Raw genomic sequence first — 20325 nt, 5'->3', positions numbered from 1 at the left:
TCATGTTCCACAATGAGTCGCTTATAATTGCCAGCACAATAAGAACACGTATCTGGCTCAGGTATATGGATGATACATTTATCATCATTTAAAATACACTTCTTAAAATTTCTCTAAAGACAAACACACTCACAGAGCACATCCGATTCACTTTCAAAAAGAAAAATGAACACAGTAAACTACATTTCTTAAGCTGTTTAGTTAAAAGGAGTTCTAATGATAGTCTCAGTCTAGCCATATACCGAAAACCGGCACATTCAAATCGGTATATTTTAACTCTGTACGTCCAATCAGTGAAAAAATTTCCTTAGCCCTGAATCTATTCGGAAGAGCAACCAGGATCATTACTTCAGAAGACAGACTGGAAGAAAAGGCAAATATAATAAACATCTTACAATTTAATAGTTTTGCTGGAAATACTATTGAAACATATTACAACGAAACTATCCGCCTGTAAGTGACAATCCTAATAAAAGTTCTTGGATTGGTACTGTGGTCTTACCTTACCGCCAATGTACGACAGAAGGGTTACAACGAATACTGAAAACGTACAACATTAAAACGTTCTATAAAACAACTAGCACTTTAGGAAACGCTTTAGTTAGAGTAAAAGATGCGATCTTGTCCATTTACGTACAAAAGTGTATCTACAGATCAGGTTGTGTTGATTGTTATGCGTTCTATATTGAAGAATATTCTAGTGAGAACTGAAATCATCCCAAGAAACACTTATGTTACGCAAGAAGACCTCCTAATAATCATGTAGAATCGGAAAATTTACAGACTAAATCAGCAATAGCAGTACATGATGCTTTCAGTAGTCACCAAATCGACGTTAAAAATGTCGAAATAACTCGGAAGCGATTTTCAACTATAAAGAGAGGCGAGTAACCGGATTATTTCACGTTACGCTGAATCTCCCTGTCTTCAATAGGGAAGAAGGCATGAATATTTGTAGTGACCCACTTTTATCAAGAGAACGCGATTGGTTTAATGAAAACAATTATTATAATAACCAATTGTATCAATGATTGTTTTACTGTGCTCGTTTGCTTAACTGTTCTAAAGACAGCCACGTTACTGCTCTATTATCTTTCGATTGTGACCTTGCGCGAATTCGGTTACGCTCAGTAACCACGCGTGTACCCCTTTGGCACGATTTCGGTATCCTTTCGAAACCACGAGATCGCCAACAAGAACATCTCGACTACAGCCATCAACTGCCTTGTGATATTTCGCTTACGGGGGATTTTATCGGTAAACTGGCACGTAGACTTCTTGTAGTGGTGCTCATAGTCAATATCGACTTGACTCCACGCCACATATTCATCCAATTTGAACTATTTATCCAAACAACCACATCTGACCTTATTTATTTTCCACACGATCTACACACAATTACCTGATTTCGACCGCGCCACTTGATATTGTGAGTGTACACATTTTTCACATCCATGCTCTGACACACAAATTCATGCAGTGACAGGTCATACAAATTCGCATTGACCAGGAATATCTTGCCATTGATATGACCAAACCTATTATGATTTTGATTGTAACGAATATATTCCCCACTATATCCTCTGTACTATTTAAACTTGTGTTGGTTTAATTCGGTAGTTTATTTACTCTGGAGAAGTGGATTACATCATTTGGGGAACATCAGAAATACCATCTTTCTACTTATTGGAATGTAACGAAAATATGTTTATCACAAAACATTATGTTCTCTAAAAGCTTTGAAAGCGTCACACATGTACGAGGCTAAACAGTGCTGTTGTCACAAACACCTCTATAATCGAAAAATCTCAACATCAAAGAAACCAGAGTTCATGAATGAAGGAGTTAGAAGATACATTTGGAAGGTCGCCGATAGGTCCAGAAATGTTTTATCTAAGCAGGCTAGATGTTGCGAAGGGTGCGTAGCTTGAAGTGCATGATCGTGATCTGGTGCGTGGCAGGTTAGGGTGTTTCCAGTGAGACCGTTGAGGTTGAGGATGTCACAGGTTTTTGGGGTTTGACAACGCTTTAACCATCAACCCCTTCTAATGTGAAGCGTACGCACCAAGTGAAATCAAAAGACAGAAGCGAGGAGGTTTGAAGTTATATTTGATGGGCCATCAATATACCGAAGATCGTTTGATCTAATCTGGCTAGCGATTGCAGGGGATGTTGAGCACAGCATTCCCACTCGTGATCTGGTGTGGATGCATGACCGAGCGCCTTCAGCTAGGTGAGTCCATTAAAACTCATGTGGTCAGCATGCAATGTCAAGAACTTACAGAGCTATTTATTTTGGGGATTTACTTACAGCTACAACGTCAGTGTTGATGCCCAATACCCAAAGAAGATTTGTTTACCTTTACTGACCTGCTTATAAACAGTCGTGACCCCAGTCTAAAGTAGATATGAAAGATCTCAAGGCGTGACACAGCAATTTAAATCGCGAAAATATTTCCAACCCTATAATGAAAATCACATCATGAAGATTTTTAACACCAGAAGTACTAGACGTAAATTAGAGAGTCTTTTAATAGGACTTAAAAAGCATGTTCCACTATTTATTTACGATAGCTTTTGAATGTTTTCATACAGATAGGGTCTTGTGTGGTGTCATTAACAATTTATTATTAAGAAACCCAGAAGATTATCTAGCGGAAACCGCCTATTTAATTCTAAGGGATAAGCAATGTGTTCTACATCTATTATCAACATGTATGGTATGTTGACATTACATTTATCCGCGTACATAGTGCTATGAAACCGAAAAAGTCATTTATTTTATTTAAATCATAAAAGACAAAAATTTGTTTTGTCACTCTGGAAATTGGACGTTTATTTTCTGTTGCATTTTTTGGCTACCGCGTCACTATTATCTTACGGATGCTTTATCTTATTTTCTTGAATATACTCCTGTTTATTGGTTGTTATATAGCTGGATGCATACCTATATCTTTTAAAATACCTGTAGTGAGTTTTTGTGCTAACTGTTGTGCAATTTGTTTTGTATGTAAGAAGCACGTAAGTGAATCTGCTTTATGAACAATCTTTAATCAATGATTAAACGATCCTGAAAGTACTTACACACTTCCTGAGGTTAAAATAAAGCTATGAATCAGTGTGAAGAATTATTAATAGGGTCTAGAGTAAAACGTGTCTGGGGGTCAGGGTTAGGCGAAAATGCGACAATTCAGCGGATATTAAGGCGAAAATTCGGCGGATATTTAGGCGATAAGTCGGTAATTTGTCGACAAAACGGCGAAGAAGGGGAAAATCCGCATTATTTCCCCCGGACTGGCGAAAAAGGCGACATTCTGATGCGTTTTCCCCTTTGTTCGCCTTTATTTCCCCTTTTTGGGTTGCTTGGGTTAGGGTTTTCATCAGGATCTGGACGCGCGCTATTTATAAAGGACAATGGTATTTTTCCTCGCTAAGTACACCATATTGTTTTGATCGTTCATCACGTATCAAGGATACTGTTTACACTTTAGTCGAATTTATCAGTCAAGGTATCCGATTAGAGTATTGTTTCTGTTTCTAAAGCAGTTTATCGTCGGTACTTTTGAGTACATTCTCTTCTATTGTTTGTTAGTACTTTTGGTTCAAACAATTTACAGTTTTCCCATTTTTTTTTAACATGGATCATTTTTATCTTTGGGTGCTATTGCATCCAGTTCTTTTTTAAAAAAACCTCTGGTGACTGGACAGTGCGAAAAATGCAATTACCAACGTCTGGGTTGTCGATTTCCCGTTGAAATCGGCATGCAGTGCGATGAGTGCAAAGACTGGTACCACGAAGTTTGTACAACCTTAACGCCTGCGGCTTTTAGACGGTTCAGTAAAAACGGTTGCTTATGGCTTTGTCGGCAGTGCTGTTCGGATGCAAACAGCTTGATAACCGAGACCATCTCAATGGTAAACGCTGCAAAAAATGTGTTTTGGCAAGCGTAGTCGGGACACATCGGACAACACTCGCTCTGTCGACACGCAAATTAGTGTGAAGCAAACTCAAGTGAGTCCGGAAACTAATATCGACCAAAGGAGGAAAGATAGTCTCCAAAGAGGTCTGTCTTAGCTAAACACTCAAGAAAAGAAGTTTCTCCTACCTTCCGTCTTCTAAATGGTATCCAGCAGGAAACGCCTAGAAGCCGCATTCGCAAGGCTCAATCAGTTTATAGCGTGAAGCATCCTGACTTCTCAAGTCGTCAACAACCCTACGGAATCCCACAGTATGTTTGACGTGACTGTGGTTGCTACACCAACCAACGTTGAAGAATGGGTACAAGAATCGACATAATGATATAAAATGGAATCGTGTCCACATAAAATTAGTCAAGAAATTGAAGACTGATCACAGTGACGAATTAGTTATTTCCCATAGAATCAAGGAAAGTGAAAAACTCGTTTTGAGCATGACATTGTGCTGATAAAACAGCTATTTAAACAACTTATGCCTCAAAATATCTCCGGAGTCACCTTGATAAAGGTATATAGACTAGGTAGTCTAGCGAACTTGAAGCCTAATCAATCCGAACTACTTAAAGTAGTATTCAAATCTAATGAATGTTAATTAATTTTGCAGAATTGACGTAAATTAAAGGGTTCAGGAGTTTTTCCCTTAAGGACTTTAATGCATCAATGGTAGACTGGAAAAATCTGAGAACTGAATTGTCAGATAATTCATTTGAGCAGGAACTAGTTGATGAGGTTATCACATGTGCCCTAGTGCAACATGTGAAAGAAGCGACTAGGTACGACCCGGACTCTGAATCATCCTTACTAGATCTTATATTGACTCACTGTGAGAATGATGTTGCGAACCTCGATTACATGCCACCCCTAGGTAAAAGTGATCATGCAGCTCTAACTTTTGACTTGCATATAACTGTCAATCACGAGCACGCGTCAGCTCAATCCAGATCTAACGTCTGGAAAGCAAACATACAAGATATCATGCACTCAGCATCGTCAGTAGATTGGACAATAGAGCCAGAGTCCTCAATTGAAACGGCTTGAGACACATTTCGAGATTTATACTTAAAAGTTACCTCACCCCACATCCCTTGAACTACATCAAAGGGGCCGAGAAACTCTCCACTATGGTTCAGTACGGAGATCCGTGTCCTTCTCCGTAAGAGAAGAAAAATGTGGGATAGATTTAGGTGCCAGGGAAGTCCTACTCACTGCCTTCTTGAGGCATTACTGTTGTTTACGAAATTGAGAGGACGAAAAGCGAATGTCCGGCGCTTTAACCGGGTTGGCTGACACGTAGAGTCGACCTAGGGGAGTTGGAAATCCCTGATTCCAAACCAATGGCGCACATGGGCCCCAGCATTCTGAGTGAACAAATGGCGTATGAACCAATCGTTCGTCACCAGCTACCATGGGACTGCATCTCCTTACGATGCCGCACTGCCTTGTGGATCAGACCTTCAGGTCGAAGGCTCCGAGTGTGGCCCCCTAAGAAAACCACCTGTTTCGGTTTGGGTACCCGGGGATTATCTCAGCCCTCACACATATCGAATGAGATCTGTGTGTTGCATATATATTTGGTGCCTCCTTGTACCAATATCTGTGTGTTAAAATAAAAATAAAAAATAATAATATCATCATCGGTCTTGTTATATGCTGACGATGTCAAGATACGGAGAGCGACACGAATTAAGGGTGATAGCATAGAACTCCTAAATGACCTGAAGAAATTAGCTGAATGGTCTCAAACCTGGAAGTAATGTGATGCATATTGGTCATCGAGGTAAAAATATATACACGATGAATAACACTGAGCTACCTGTCGTCCAGACATATAATGACTTAGGAGTCGTCGTTAGCCAAGACTTAAAGAGTACTGCACACTGCTGTGCAATAGCCGCCAAAGGTTTTAGAACCTTATGGTCAACACGTAGGGCTTTTAGTCATTGTCGACGCTAAAACGTTTTTGACTTTGTATACAGCGTTCGTACTTCCGAAAATTGAGTACTGCATACAGGTGGCTAGCCCCTGCTTAAAAAGGGACAATGAGCTTTTGGAAAAGGTTCAGAGAGCAGCAACCAAGCTGATTCCCGGAATAGCGAAGCTTTCGTATGATGCTCGACTGGCCAAGCTAAACCTATTCCCGTTGTCATATCGCGGAACTAGATACGACTTGATTACAGTTTTCAAATTACTTAGTGCCTAATTCGCACCTGATATGCCCTCATTTTCCTTGTCTTCCAAAACAGAGAATTTACGAGGACACTCCAAAAAAGTTCACAAGCCCAGGACAAATTACTTGTCAGTTGACTATCGACTTTCCCATCGAATCATCAACGAGTGAAATTCATTACCTCAGCACATGGTTGAGGCTCCATCGGTCGACTCTCTCAAAAGAAAGTTGGATCAACTGAGAGACCACCATTGCCAGGACTAACATAGGCCATTAAGCCTACTGTCATCTCCAAACTGAAACTGATCTAACATCAGCCATGATGCCAAAATGCTTTTTAACCATAGGGGTGGATGAATTTCACGCCATAGCTCGAGATTTACTGATGTAACTCTGATCATCCTGATCTAGAATGAATCAGGTTAAGCGTCTCTAGTACTACCTTTCCGCTCATCCGTACAAAAGGAACGCCCTTTCTGTTAATCAGAGTTTAAGACAGAGTGAGCGATTGGCACGATCTCTACTTAACTGCCTGTGTTAGCTCATAAATATGGTTCACCAATTCCAGGGCATCACAAAGAGGTGCGTGTCGGTCTTCGTTCTGACACGATGTAATTATTTCGATTTTATCAACAGGTTGTACACCAAAATAGCGCTTTTCTGGTTAAAGTTGGGAAGTCTTTCTATACTTAGAAGACACTATCAGATGCTTACAGAATTCTACTGGTGGAGAATTTATAGGGGATTAGAGAGGTTAAAAAACCGTACATATCCCTATTGCTGATTAGGAGTGATAAAATAGATAGTTTTATGCCACCACGTTAACAAAGATGTTTTTCTAAAGGGCTTTGTAAATTTCAGTGAACTTTTTAACCACAACCCTTGTTTAACAAATGATTGGAAAACATGGTCCTGTCTAGCGCATTAAAGTCAGTAATGATTTCGGTTTTTTTAACATGCAATGCAGGTGGTAACATTCAGATATTTGGTAGCAAGTGTATATGTGGGTGTACTATACTAACATAAACCAACCTACCTCTTTTGTGTTCATCGTTAACGGATTTTTCATAATCTGCGCAAAACATTATTATCCGATCACATTCAAAGCCTAGCTGGTAGAGAACCTATAGCTTTATGGTTACCACATACATTTTAAGGTTGGTTTTCCCAACCACATTCTGAAGTGGGTATAAATTCTTGTTCTGTGACTAGAATTTTGTATATATTGATCCACAGGTATTCGGCTATTCACTGTACCATTACGGTAAAATTTATCCGCTTTATATTCTATTGTAGTTGATTGCATGCATATTTTATGATCTGCTGGAATGTATTTTCTGAGTTTTGTATTATTTATTACATCTCACGAGTCAGTTACCATTTATTAACTTGAAGGTATGTATATCTAACTTAATTATAGTCGAAAATTCGTATACTAACTATTTTTGGTGCTGGTCTACTTTTGGGCGCTGCATTAGTTGTCGTCATTCCCGAAGGCATTGCAGTTATTTGCAGTCCACATAAAGATCAACATTCTAATTTTATTTCGAATAAAGATAACCACTTAAATCATCCCAATTCACGTGTAAGTTATGAGAAAATCTTTTTTTTATTATTCACAAGTAAGTTTTGTGTGTAAAATAACTTCTTGCTCAGTTGCTTAATCTCTTTTACACGATAAGCTTAATATTCAAATGCTGATTCGCTTCATCATAAATGATGACTGGAGGTTCTATCTTGTATTGCAACTTGAAATTAGTTGATTAAGGTTTAACGCCATGATGTAATGGATACGAATCAAATGCTAAACTTCTAGACTACAAATTAAAGACTTGATTTATGCTTTGATTGTGAATAGTGGTATCCTACATCTTTAAAGTGTAACTATGTAATAAAATAAATCGGACTGACATTAACAACTTAAGTTTTACAGTTTGAAGGTACCACAAATTAAACTAAAATGGTCGATTTATTAACGGTATTCTATCCAACTATGGTGGTAATAAACAATTCATACATTCGTTGATTCACTCACTTCCTTTACCCGAATGAATTTTAAGGGCTGTTCAAAGTATAAAAAGATCTTATTCCTGTCACGTTATACTTCAAATTAAATGATTGAATTCTACAACTAATTTAATGGAAATCAAATAAATTTATGTAATTATAGTAGAAAAAAAGTAATAGGTCAAGAATATTAATTTAATTTGTAAAGGCACAAATCAATCGAGAAGACTTGAAAACTCAAATGGTTTCTAAGCAAAGATGGATAGTGGCTAGCAGTGGAATCCAGGACTCGCGTTTCGTCCTGAAATTGATCAGTCTCTTATTGGCATATGTACATACTGTGCGTATGCCTCAATTTCAGTCCAAAAACATCAATGGGAACATTCAAGTAAAACAATATCAAGTGAATTAAACTTCAACCCATTGCACAAGCAAGTGGATATCAGGACTCAGTAGCTAAGTGGATAACGCGATGGCGTTTGAAGCGAACGGTACTGAGTTTGAGTCCCAGAGTGAACATCAACCCTGAGATGCAGGTACATCCAGCTGACGAGTCCCAAACAGGACGAAACGCGAGTCCTGGATTCCACTGCTAGCCACTATCCATCTTTGCTTATAATGCTTGTAAATTAAGGCAATATCGAGGCATACGCACAGTATGCACATATGCCAATAAGAGACTGATCAATTTCAGTCCAAAAACATCAATGGGAACATTCAAGTAAAACAATATCAAGTGAATCAAATGGTTTCTGTTGGGATATTCAGGGAAATATCCCAAAAATTATCCTGTTAAGGCTAATGCTATCCTTGGACATGAAATGGTATAATCTTATTGGTCAATATTTATTTGACGTTTTATTTTCCTGTTGGCCATTATTGTACAATGTTATCTTCTATTTTATGGTACGTTGTGGTCTGCTTGACTGGTATATAAACAAAGTATGTTTGAAATATAATGATTCATATATCCGAGGCTGTGACTTGTGTTCTGGACTTAACTGGCTGGGTTAGATAGGGAAGCGGGACCAATCGGAACCCTAGGTCGTTCTACGTGTTTGCGCGTCTTTGGTCCGATCAATAATTCGCTACCCCTTAATCAGCAGCATTATTTTTCACGTTATAACAGTTTCCAAAGAAAATATTTCGATCATATCTCAAACTTTTTAAGAGATTACAAATCCTTATACGACGATTTTCCAAACAATAAAAAAGAAGTAAGAAAGCCTTTCGATAAACTTAGACTATTAAAAACTATTACTTGTGACTAGTATATGAAGCATCAGCCAGCTCTTGTTATGTGTTGGTGAATTGAAGGTTTGATAAGTTATGGTTTGCACTTGGGATAATTATTTCTAAGTAAATTTAACCGAATCAAAGTATCTGTTGTCTTTAAAAAGAGACTCACTATTCTGAGATTATTTAACTTTATCATTCGTGTAAGGAATATTCTTTGGTGTAGAGAGTTCCTGTTAGTTTCTACAGTATTAAATCTACGTTAATAGTTACTTATTTACGCTTGTCACCCTTCATGAAGGAACATAGGCCGCTCACCAGCATTCTCCATCGAACTTTGTCTTGCGAAGTCTTTTACAGTTGTTCCCAAGTGCTATTCATCTTTTCGATGTTTATCTCCGTTTCCCGACTCAATGTGTTCTTTAATCTTCCTCATTTCCTTTTCCGTTAACGATTCCAAGTTAGAGATTATGTCGTAATGTAGTTTGATAGTTTCCGCAATGCATGTTCTATCCAATTCCAGCGTCTATTCATAAGATCCATTCAATTAGAAGCTGGTTTGTTATCTCCCACAGTAGACTGTTCCCGATGGTATTCGACTAACAGACATTCACTATCTTGAATAGACAATTGTTTATAAATACTCGTACTATTTTGATGATGGTTGTAGTAGTTCTTCAAGTATTTAACTAATAATTACACATTTTAATCACTATTTTGATGCAATGCTAACCGGTGTTGGAGATGGTTGGAAGAAAGTTAGGGGCGGCCAAACCAAAACGTGGTATCAGTGCCTGAAGTCACTAACTTCTCGTGTAAGCCATGTTGGTAGATGCAGACTACTTGGTTGGGGTCCGCGTGACAATCTTAACCAATGGTTGGAGACTCTTGGTGACATGGCTCAGAATCGATCATAGTGGTGTTGGTGTATACACTCTGTGTCTTCTCTTAAACTAAGAGATTAAAATCGCTTCATATGTTTCTTCCTACGAACCAATTCTCTCCCTGTACTATATCCTTATCTGCAATCTTTCTTTTATATATTACCACCTCTGAATTAACTACTTTTATGAATCCGGTGTCCATCTTGTTGTGTTAATGAGGTATGGCAACTTGGACCGATGCATATATGTGCCTGGTCCTACGTTGTAGCTGACTGGCTGATTTTGATGCTTACTTTTGATTTACCATACTATGAAATCGTCCACTTAGTGTACAGTCTTTTGAATCGCGTCTTTATTAGAAGATACCTTTAGAATGTTATTTTCCTTCATTTCCCTCTTTATTAATCTTCTTTTGATCACATTACGTTATATGATTGTTTTCATTACATTTTTTAGAGTTTAAATATGATAGATACAATAGAATCAACAAATGAAAAACATCTTCCATCTGTAATAAATAAAGACAATGATCAAATGAAACAAAAAAATAATATTAACAATGAAAATAATCATGCTTCAAATGAAGATCATCATTCTCATAATGATAATAATAGTAGTAGTAGTAGTTATATTCATCAAAAAGTTGGTATTGCATTATTATTAGGTTACCTATTCATGTTATTAGTGGATCAAATGAGTTATACCATATTAGAATTGACTTGTTGTCAAACTGTATTATTTGGATTAAAAAATTTATGTTATCATTCTATATTGTATATACCATTAATGAATAGATTTAATAAGAATAATAGTAATAATACCAGTACAGTTATCAATAACTCAATGAATACAACGAACTCAACTTCTAATAATACCAATAATCTATCCAATGAAACATCAATTAATAATAATAATAATAGTTCTAATTGTTCATCAATTAATTCAATTCAATCAATTAATCATAAAGGACTTATTGTTACATGTGGTTTAGTGATTCATTCATTAGCTGATGGATTAGCAATTGGTTCAGCATTTGCATTAAATCAATTACAATTAGAATTGATTTTATTTTTAGCTATTATTTTACATAAAGTAAGTAAGATTATTTATTTAATTATTTATTTATTTATGCAAAAGCGACAAGTCCCTTCTATGAATTTCGATGAAACAATGAGATCAACTTGGTATTCTCATTGTTCTATCGATATTTATTAATGATTATACGACTGTTTAGTCAGTGAATCCAATTGTAGGGCATAATATTATGAATTACAAAAGAGAATATTTACTTACTTACTTACGCCTGTTAACCCTCGTAGAGGAGCATAGGCCGAGCAATCCTTTCCAGTTTTTATTCATCCTTTTCATATCTGTTTCTAATTCTCGACATAGTGTATTCTTTGACTTTCCTCTTTTCTATTTCTATTCAAGATTTCATGTTAGCGCTTACCTCATGATACCATTTGGTGATTTCCGTAATGTATTTCCTAGCCACTTCCAACATCTTTTCCTGATTTTCTTTTCAACTGGAAGATGGTTTGTTCTTTCCCACAACAGGCTGTTGTTAATGGTATCCAGTCAATGGAAATTCATTGTCTTACGTAGAAAACTGTTGAGAAATACTTGCACCTTTTTGATGATGGTTGTGGTATTTGTAGAAGATTCAGCTCCGTATAGTAGAACTGACTGTCTTGACGTTCGTATTGAAGATTGTGACTTTGATATTGATTGATAGATAGTTGTTTTGAGTTGTATATTTTGTTTGTTCAATTGTGGAAATGTGGTCCTTCCTTTGCCAATCCTCTCTTTTACGTCTGCATCCGAACCTCCTTGTTCATTGATGATGCTTAAAGGATAATATATGTATATATAATGTTCTAAGTAGATAAGCTTTGAAACGTTTGGTAAAAGAGTTCTTTTTTTTCTAACGTTGTTCTATGTAATAATAAATGCAGTTCAATTTATCTGTTCGTGCTATTATCTACGATTCAATAAACTAATCCATCCAGTTAATTGTGTTGGGCATTCTTATTTTCATAAATCATATCCATTAGCCCCCAAATGCCCTGATACGGCCGAGCGTAGTGAGAGTTACCTCTCTCGAAATGCTCTCTCATGGCCACACGTATACAGTCACTGTCAGACAAGTTCTACTCACTGCTTTCTCATGATGAGCCTGCTGTTTACGAAATCGAAAGGACAAAAAGTGTATTTTTGACACTTTAACCGGGTTGGATCCACCTAAGGGAGTTGGAAAACTCTGATTCCAAACCAATGATGTACATAGGCTCCGGAATCATGAGGGAGCGAATAGCGTATTGTTGGTCACCGGTTATTATGGGACTGCATCTCCTGACGTTACTCCACTGTCTTATGAGTTAGACCTTTTTCGTCAAAGGCTCGGGATGTGGCCTCCTATGAAAACCACCTCCTTAAGTTTCGGCGCCTGTGGAGTATCCCAGCCCTCACACAATTTGAATGATGAAGGGTGATGCGTATCTCTTCGGTGCCTCGTTGTGCCAAACTTTGATTTCTTTAAATAGAAAAATAAACCCATTTACAAAGTGTGAAGTTTTATGTTGTGTACTCAACTTCCTACTGTACTGTTTTTACGATGGTTAGAGATTTTACACGGTTTCTTAAACTTTCCATATTAAAATTAGGTAGTTATGCAGTGAGTACATGATTTTATTGTATTTACAAAAATAACTATATATTGACCTTGTTTTAAATCATTACTATTTCTTTTTTTAAGATACCAGCCGCTTTTGGTTTATCATGCTTTCTATTACATGAAGGATTTACACGTGATCGAATTCGTTTACACATGATCGCTTTCTCACTTTCTTCACCATTGGCTTCATTTCTCACATATTTCTACCTCTCATTATCCTCAGCTGATACTGTAAGTTTAATGATTCTTGTAAATTATGTTTTTTTATTTATGAGAAGGGGTTTTTTGGTGGATATTATAGTAATTTCTGTTGGGGTGATCCAGAAAACTCTCAAAAGACAAGAAAGGCTCAAGAAGTATTAAGAGGCATCTTATCCAATCAGCGTTCACTTAAACATTTAGCCAGAAACATCAAGAAAGTGAGTTCACACGTAGAATTTCTGATTGGCTGATTACTATAGTGCTACTATGTTTAGTAACATTCCAGAATTCTCGGGAAACCCAAGGACATCTAAAATACTATAAAAACCCTATATTTTCTATACTAAAAGGAACCTTTGGAGTAAAGTGCTTGGCACATATTTTGCGCCCTTTCTCTCGTGTTCAGGTCGCTGTATAGTTCTAGCTTGGGGGTTACGAGGATAGATTAAGAACCGAATACAGCGTTCAATTAGCAAGACTTATCAATTTCAATAGTTGAGATCATGAGTCAGTTGAAGCTAGACCACCATGGAAAACTTGGGAGCACTGAACGGTCGTTTCGTCCGCACTCTGGGACTCCTTAGCAGTGAGAATCCATAATCCCGCCACGCGAAATTCGAATCCAGAACCTATCATTCTAGCGCACGAGCGCTTAACTTCTAGATCACTGAGTCGGTATCCAACGGTGTTAATGTTTAACTTCAACCAATCCACGAAATTGATCCACTGTTCCATTATTGTGTTTTGCACGAATTATTCTTTATTATTTATGTCTCTACTTAATTTTTATACTTTTCACAATTGTTTTGTATAACTGAATTACAATAAATCGTTAGTATTCATCACGCAATCGTTAGATCATCATACTAAGTTCGCATGTTTTTTGAAAAAAAATCGATTTTCAATCAAATCCCTTGTTGGCCAGGTAAATAATCACAAGTTCCTGTTTTATTATTCATACTCAAATCTCATATGAATTAGATCAACTATACTTGCATAATCATAACACTGTGTATATATGTTGCATGTCAAGTGATTGATTCAATCTTATTAGATGGAAGAGGTTATATAACTGTAATAAGCAAAAATAATTATCCGTTAAAGTTGAAAAGATGTATTTAAGTAGTTACGAGACTTTATAAGAGAATTCATGAAATCTTTTAGTAAAAAAGTCAATGTGATAATCGGAACAAGTAAGAATCAAAAGAGATGGATAGTAACACTTCAGCAAATGTTTTGGAAGGAATAATATGAATCAAAGTTCAATTATATATCAGTATAAGGTTGTGGAGACTATTAAGTTATTGATTGATATCATGAACTGGTTGGTGTTAGATCACCATTGAAAACTTGGTGGCACTGGATAGCCGTTTCGTCCTATCGTGGAACTCCTCAGAAGTGCTCATCCACGATCCCGCTCGCGGGATTTGGACCCAGAGGGCCTTCAGTCTCGCGTGCGAGCGCTTAACGTACTAGACCACTGAGCCAGCATCCAACGGTGTTAATGTCTAACCTCACCCACTCCACGAAATCGTGCGACAATCTTCTATTGTACTGAGGTAGATACCTGTCTTTACCCGACACGGATTTGCTCCACTGCTCGTAGCTTCTCATTAGAACTCCGAGAATTCCCTCACGAAGCTAGTCACTATTGAGCACATGGTGATTATCAGTATAGGATTGTGGATATTATTCAATTCAATTATATAATCTACTCTCATATCAATGAGAGGGTCGCACTCCTACAATTGAAGAACATATGGAACTCAAAACAACTTTCAACTAATATCAAAGTGAGAATCTTCAATACGAACGTCAAGGCAGTTCTACTGTATGGAGCTGAAACTTGGAGAACTACAACAACCACCATCAAGAAGGTACAAATATTTATAAATAGCTGTCTACGCAAGATACTCAACATCCATTGACCGGATACCATCAGCAACAGCCTTTCGTAGGAGAGAACAAACCAGCTTCCAGCTGAAGAAGAAATTAGGAAAAAACTATGGAAATGGATAGGACATACATTACGCAAATCATCAAACTGCATCACGAGGCAAGCTCTAACTTGGAATCCTGAAGGGAAGTGGAAAAGAGGAAGGCTAAAGAGCACGTTACGTTGGGAAATAGAATCAGATATGAAAAGGATGAATAACAACTGGAAAGATCTGGAAAGGATTGCCCAACATAGCGTTGGATGGAAAGTGCTGGTGGGCAGCCCATGTTCCTTCACGAGGAGTAACAGGCTTAAGTAAGTAAGTAAGTAACTCTCATATCAATAACTCGTATATATTTACATTTTAAAATATACTTCTGTTTCTTTTTTTCTTAAAGGATATTGATACAGCTTCAACAAGAACAGGGATAGCTCTTTTATTATCAGGTGGTACATTTCTTTATGTAGCAGCTACACATATTCTACCAGAATTAATCAATTCATCAAATACTAGTAATATTATTGAGTTAAATACTATCAATGATACTACAAATATTAACAAACAAATAAGAAATCCTAATTTATATTTATTCAATGAATCATTAAACAATACACCAGGACATCATGCATTATACACCGTAGATAATAGTCATGAATCAATTATTATGTATAATTATCCAAAATCAAATAATGATTATATGAATCCTATCTCACATGTTCATCGATTAAGTATCATTGAAGTGATTGTATTAATTACTGGTACAATAATACCAATTCTATTCTCTGCGAATCATTCTCATTAATGTAAGAATGAATGATACTACTAATAATAACCTTCCAGTTTATCAAAAATCAATTCATCCATCTATTCATAGTTGACTGATTGATTGATTGATTTGTAGTTAAGTTAATTTCTCATTCTTATTGATAGAAAAGAAGAAAGAGAAAATCATTCTGCAGGGATTTTTTGAATTTTTGTGATCCTTTTCTGTAAATCATCATATTATTTATGTAAGTTGTTTGGGTTTCCCCCCATTTCAATACTGTGATATAAATATGTATGTATGTATACATGCACACACACACCAACTACATACTGTTCTTAGTAGTTTCTCTTTTCTAAAGGAGTAGTATAGTCAATTAATGTATATTAATAATTTTATTTTGTATATGGATAGATTACAATCAGCTCTCTTGTTTGTCTATGGATTATTGTATCTTATTTCTGATGCATCATTAAGGTTTTTGAATATTTCTCAAATAATAATAAGAAGAATGATAAATCTCGATTATCTTGTTTTTCTTTATTTGGAAAAAGTGCATATTTAAATTATTCTGTTGATTTTAATGAAACAGGTTAATTACCTATAGTCAGAAAACTGTCTCCAATTATTATTAACAGATGTGTGTTGTGAGTTATATTTGTTGTCAAGGAAGTACATTTCTTCAATATTTGATAATTAGGGAGCTAGCCCGATCGTTGCTGCTACCTTGACGTGGTGGTCAGGTTTGCCTATCGTGATGAACCAATCGAACTATACACCTCGCTTTATCCTACGGATATCCGTCTCAGGCGGTAAGGTCTCAACAAGTACGGAGCTAACACGAAGATTACAAAATGGTCGTGTGTGACCGACCCGAAGCAGTTGTTTTTTGGGCACTGTAGTCACACTCTCAGGTCACTAAGACCACCTCTAACTCAGTCTGTTTTCAGGTACCTACAGAAGAACTCTTCCACGCTGTTGTCAACCGAGAAGTGATAACTGCCCTCATACCTCTAACAGCATTCAATATCACTGTATTCATAGGATGCTAGCATAAAAACCCATCTATCAAAAAATCGATGTTAATTTCCCACAAAAAGACAGATAAAATCTAAAACTTATATATCAATTCTTGGGAAACTCGGCTTAATTTCTTTGGAGAGTATCAATCAGTCATTTTACGACAAACTTATATAGTTCTATTAGTCACATGTTTTTAAACTCATTAATACGACGTTTAAGGATATTTTCTAATTCAGATCCTCATCAGGCTACACTCTAATATACACGGTAGTATTTACATGAATATATGAGAAACATTCTGGTATGATCATGTGAGTTGTGGATCTGAATAGTGGAAATTAACGTATTTTCAGATGTAAGATAAGATTTTGTTGGTCCATCGGTCTTGCAATAAAAATACGGTAAGGTTTTAAAATGAGTTATTTTTAGTGACTGTTATGGCTTTAGGTTGCTGTCGATTTTTACCCTGTGCTAATTGTTGTCCTTGACTGGAAGAGATTAGAGAACAGCGTATTTATCGATCGATCCAATGACACGTAAACACACACGGACGGCCTAGAGTCTCGATTGGTCCCACTTCCCTGTCTAGCTCAGTTAGTTGAGTCCAGAATACAAGTCACAACCTCTGAGATATGAATCATTATATTTCAAACATACTTTGTTTATATACCAATCAAGCATACCACATCGTACCATAAAAACAGAAAACAACATTTTGTACAATATTCAACAAGTGAACAGATATCGACCAATAGAAAATGTCCATCTAAAGTCCAAGGACACCATTGGACTTAACATGATAATTATTGGTCTATTCCTCCGCATCCACAACAGTGACAAAAAACGAAAAGGTTTAGTGAAAGTAAATTCTATGGGAGCGTTACAAATAATTACAGTGAAGTCTATTTCGGTGTTGACTTCACAACAGAGCACGAAAGAAGTGATAAGTTACATTCTTTGAATCTAGATATCTCTCAATGATGTCATAGAATCCGCCAAATATATAGGAAATGAGTATGGATTATTCAATGCCTGGATATTTATAGCTTTTATCCCATAGGTTAAGAAAATCCCTCAAGATACACGTTAATCAAATTTGTTATTCTGTGTTATTTGTATGTGATATGTGGGCGGGTTTTTGGTGTGGAAATATATTTACGTTGTGGTCAGGCCAATTACGTGTTCTTGATTTGAGTTGTGTTGATGTCCTGTAGAATAGACACTAGGAGGGAATCTAGTGTAGATATTCCCCTAAGGTAAATTAACGTCCCATATGTGTAAACCTGAAAACCCAACGGTTATAACACTAAGCAAAGTAAAACCGTGCGTTATAACATTATGAAATAAAGATTTTTTATACTTGATGACTGCCTGATTTTGAATTCCAAATACAATATGTTTGTTCGGGCTCATTTAGTTCTTCTTGGTCGAAATAGCGTTGTTTCTGGGGTTCCTAGTTTGTTTGGCAATTCGATAACTTCTAATCGCTAAATTGGTGTCACGATAGAGCCTCTGATGGATTAATTGGACATACTTTCAGGATTTGATTCTTTTATGGATTATATGGAAAAGTTCGAAATTTGAACTATGGCTAAGGAAGATGTTGAGGATACTCATATTGTGTCTCATTTCCTTACGTTCATCGGAAAAAAAGCCCACAGTTCATTAGAAACTTTTTCATTTCCAGAAGAGCCTATTTAGCTTCTTTATGCAACTCCCAAAGGAACTGTGGTTGTATTGGTCCTAACCGCTTAATCCACAATGCTGAACATGAGGTAAATGGATATTCAACGATTAACACAAAAGAAGTCAACAATGGGGAAGGCGGGAAGAATTAATTAATTCAGTCGGATGGCATTACTCGGCCTCGCAAATATGGTCACCCTGTATAACCTGTCTTTATTCACCTTAAATATAATGTTAACCCAAATGTCTTCTTTAGAAATTTCAGATATTATATTGCTACTTGTCACGATACGACAATTCAGTGTAGACAGTCATTTGACTTCTGTGTAAGATCTTATAGATTAGGTAGTCACATCATCGCAAATCCACTATATTAGGATTTGGTCTACTATTAGAGCAGTACTAATAATGGACCAGACCGTAATTCTACAAAACCACTACTAGACATTGTAAAGCATACAAAATTCGAATGCGTTAAAGGAGGATATTTTCAGTAAATGATTCATCAGGACACCAGGACTTCCACTACGTCATCCCAATGCAGTGCATACTCAAGAGAATGCAAGTAATTCACTAAGGAGTTGTGAAGAGGAGCACAAGTTTGGTAAACGTTTGTTCCGTGGGAAATTTCACTCATGTAATTCTTGTATATTTTGTAATTCTAAATGCTTTAAATGTGGCGAAATTGGACACACAAACCACTATTCATTTCTCTGTAAGTGATATTAATTTCGTAATTCTGATCCTAATAAGTTGAGTATTTTTAATGGCCATTTATTTATGTCTACAATTTCGAAAAGCAGTGTAAAGCCACATAGTATTCCAGAATTAAATGTTACTTAGAGTCCTTGTGAGACAAAAGTTTCGAATCAACCGACTTCTTATAGGATTTCTCATGTTATTGTATCAGATATAGTTTCTCCTAACGATTCACATATTTCTGATGGAATGTTCTATTAATCAGAGAAAAAATATGTTTAATAAATCAAATCGTGATCAAAAACTTGATGAAGTTTTGATAGATGCTGATTTTCCCAGTGATCCATTATTTTCTAATGGAATTATTAATAAATTCGGGGAAAATATTTCAGAAGAATCAAATCCTGACATTACATCAAATGTTATTCGTCCTGACAATAGATTTATCTCTAGTGATATCCCTAATGAATATGAAAAAAATGTTCTTAATGAGTCGAATTCTGGTCACGTTTCCGAAGCTATTGTATCAGATGTTGGATATTCTCAAAACCAATGTATAATGGGTAGAATCCCTTTTCAGTGTTATAATGAGTCACGAAGCAATTAGAGGATCCGATTGCCCAGGGCAGAAAATCCAAGTCGAGTTTAAGATTATCCTAACGACTATGAGGCAGGCATATATACAGCATAAAATTGTCCTTGAGAAACGTTACAATATAGCATATTAAAGAGACAACGAACTAATGACATTTTGGTTTAGAAGAGTCTATGTTCATGGAGAATATCGAGGTAATGTGCCAGAGTATGGTAGATGTTCGTGACGTCATTTTCTGTCGTTTGAGATTTTTTGATAGAACAGACCCCGACGGCAGTCCCGTTGATCTTCAGAATCCCGTCGTCGGGTGCGTCCAGTTCATATGCGTGTCGTTTTGAAATGTGACAAGCCATGCTAGCACCTGTTGGGGAAGCTTAGACATGAAAAGCTGTTTAATCTGGCCCTTATCAAAGGTCTGTTGACCAATGAATTTGTAGAATTATGGTCTACTATGATATTAGTACTGCTCTAATAA

The 20325-nt window shown here is 36.5% G+C and overlaps 1 protein-coding gene across 1 annotated transcript; it reads left to right on the top strand.

Annotated features, from left to right (window-relative positions):
• The first annotated feature begins 2844 nt into the window (after nt 1–2844).
• On the top strand, nt 2845–18796 carry MS3_00004596 (uncharacterized protein). Its single transcript, XM_051212537.1, has 2 exons — nt 2845–11364; nt 13028–18796. Exons 1-2 carry the CDS (start codon nt 10738–10740, stop codon nt 13307–13309), a joined length of 909 nt encoding a protein of 302 aa, XP_051072721.1. The 5' UTR covers nt 2845–10737; the 3' UTR covers nt 13310–18796.
• The last annotated feature ends 1529 nt before the right edge of the window (nt 18797–20325 follow it).

The sequence above is a fragment of the Schistosoma haematobium genome, chromosome ZW (genome assembly GCF_000699445.3).
Source record: "Schistosoma haematobium chromosome ZW, whole genome shotgun sequence".
NCBI classification, from domain to species: domain Eukaryota; kingdom Metazoa; phylum Platyhelminthes; class Trematoda; order Strigeidida; family Schistosomatidae; genus Schistosoma; species Schistosoma haematobium.
Note: the sequence above shows the minus strand (reverse complement) of the source record. Positions and strands in the feature narration are given on the sequence as shown.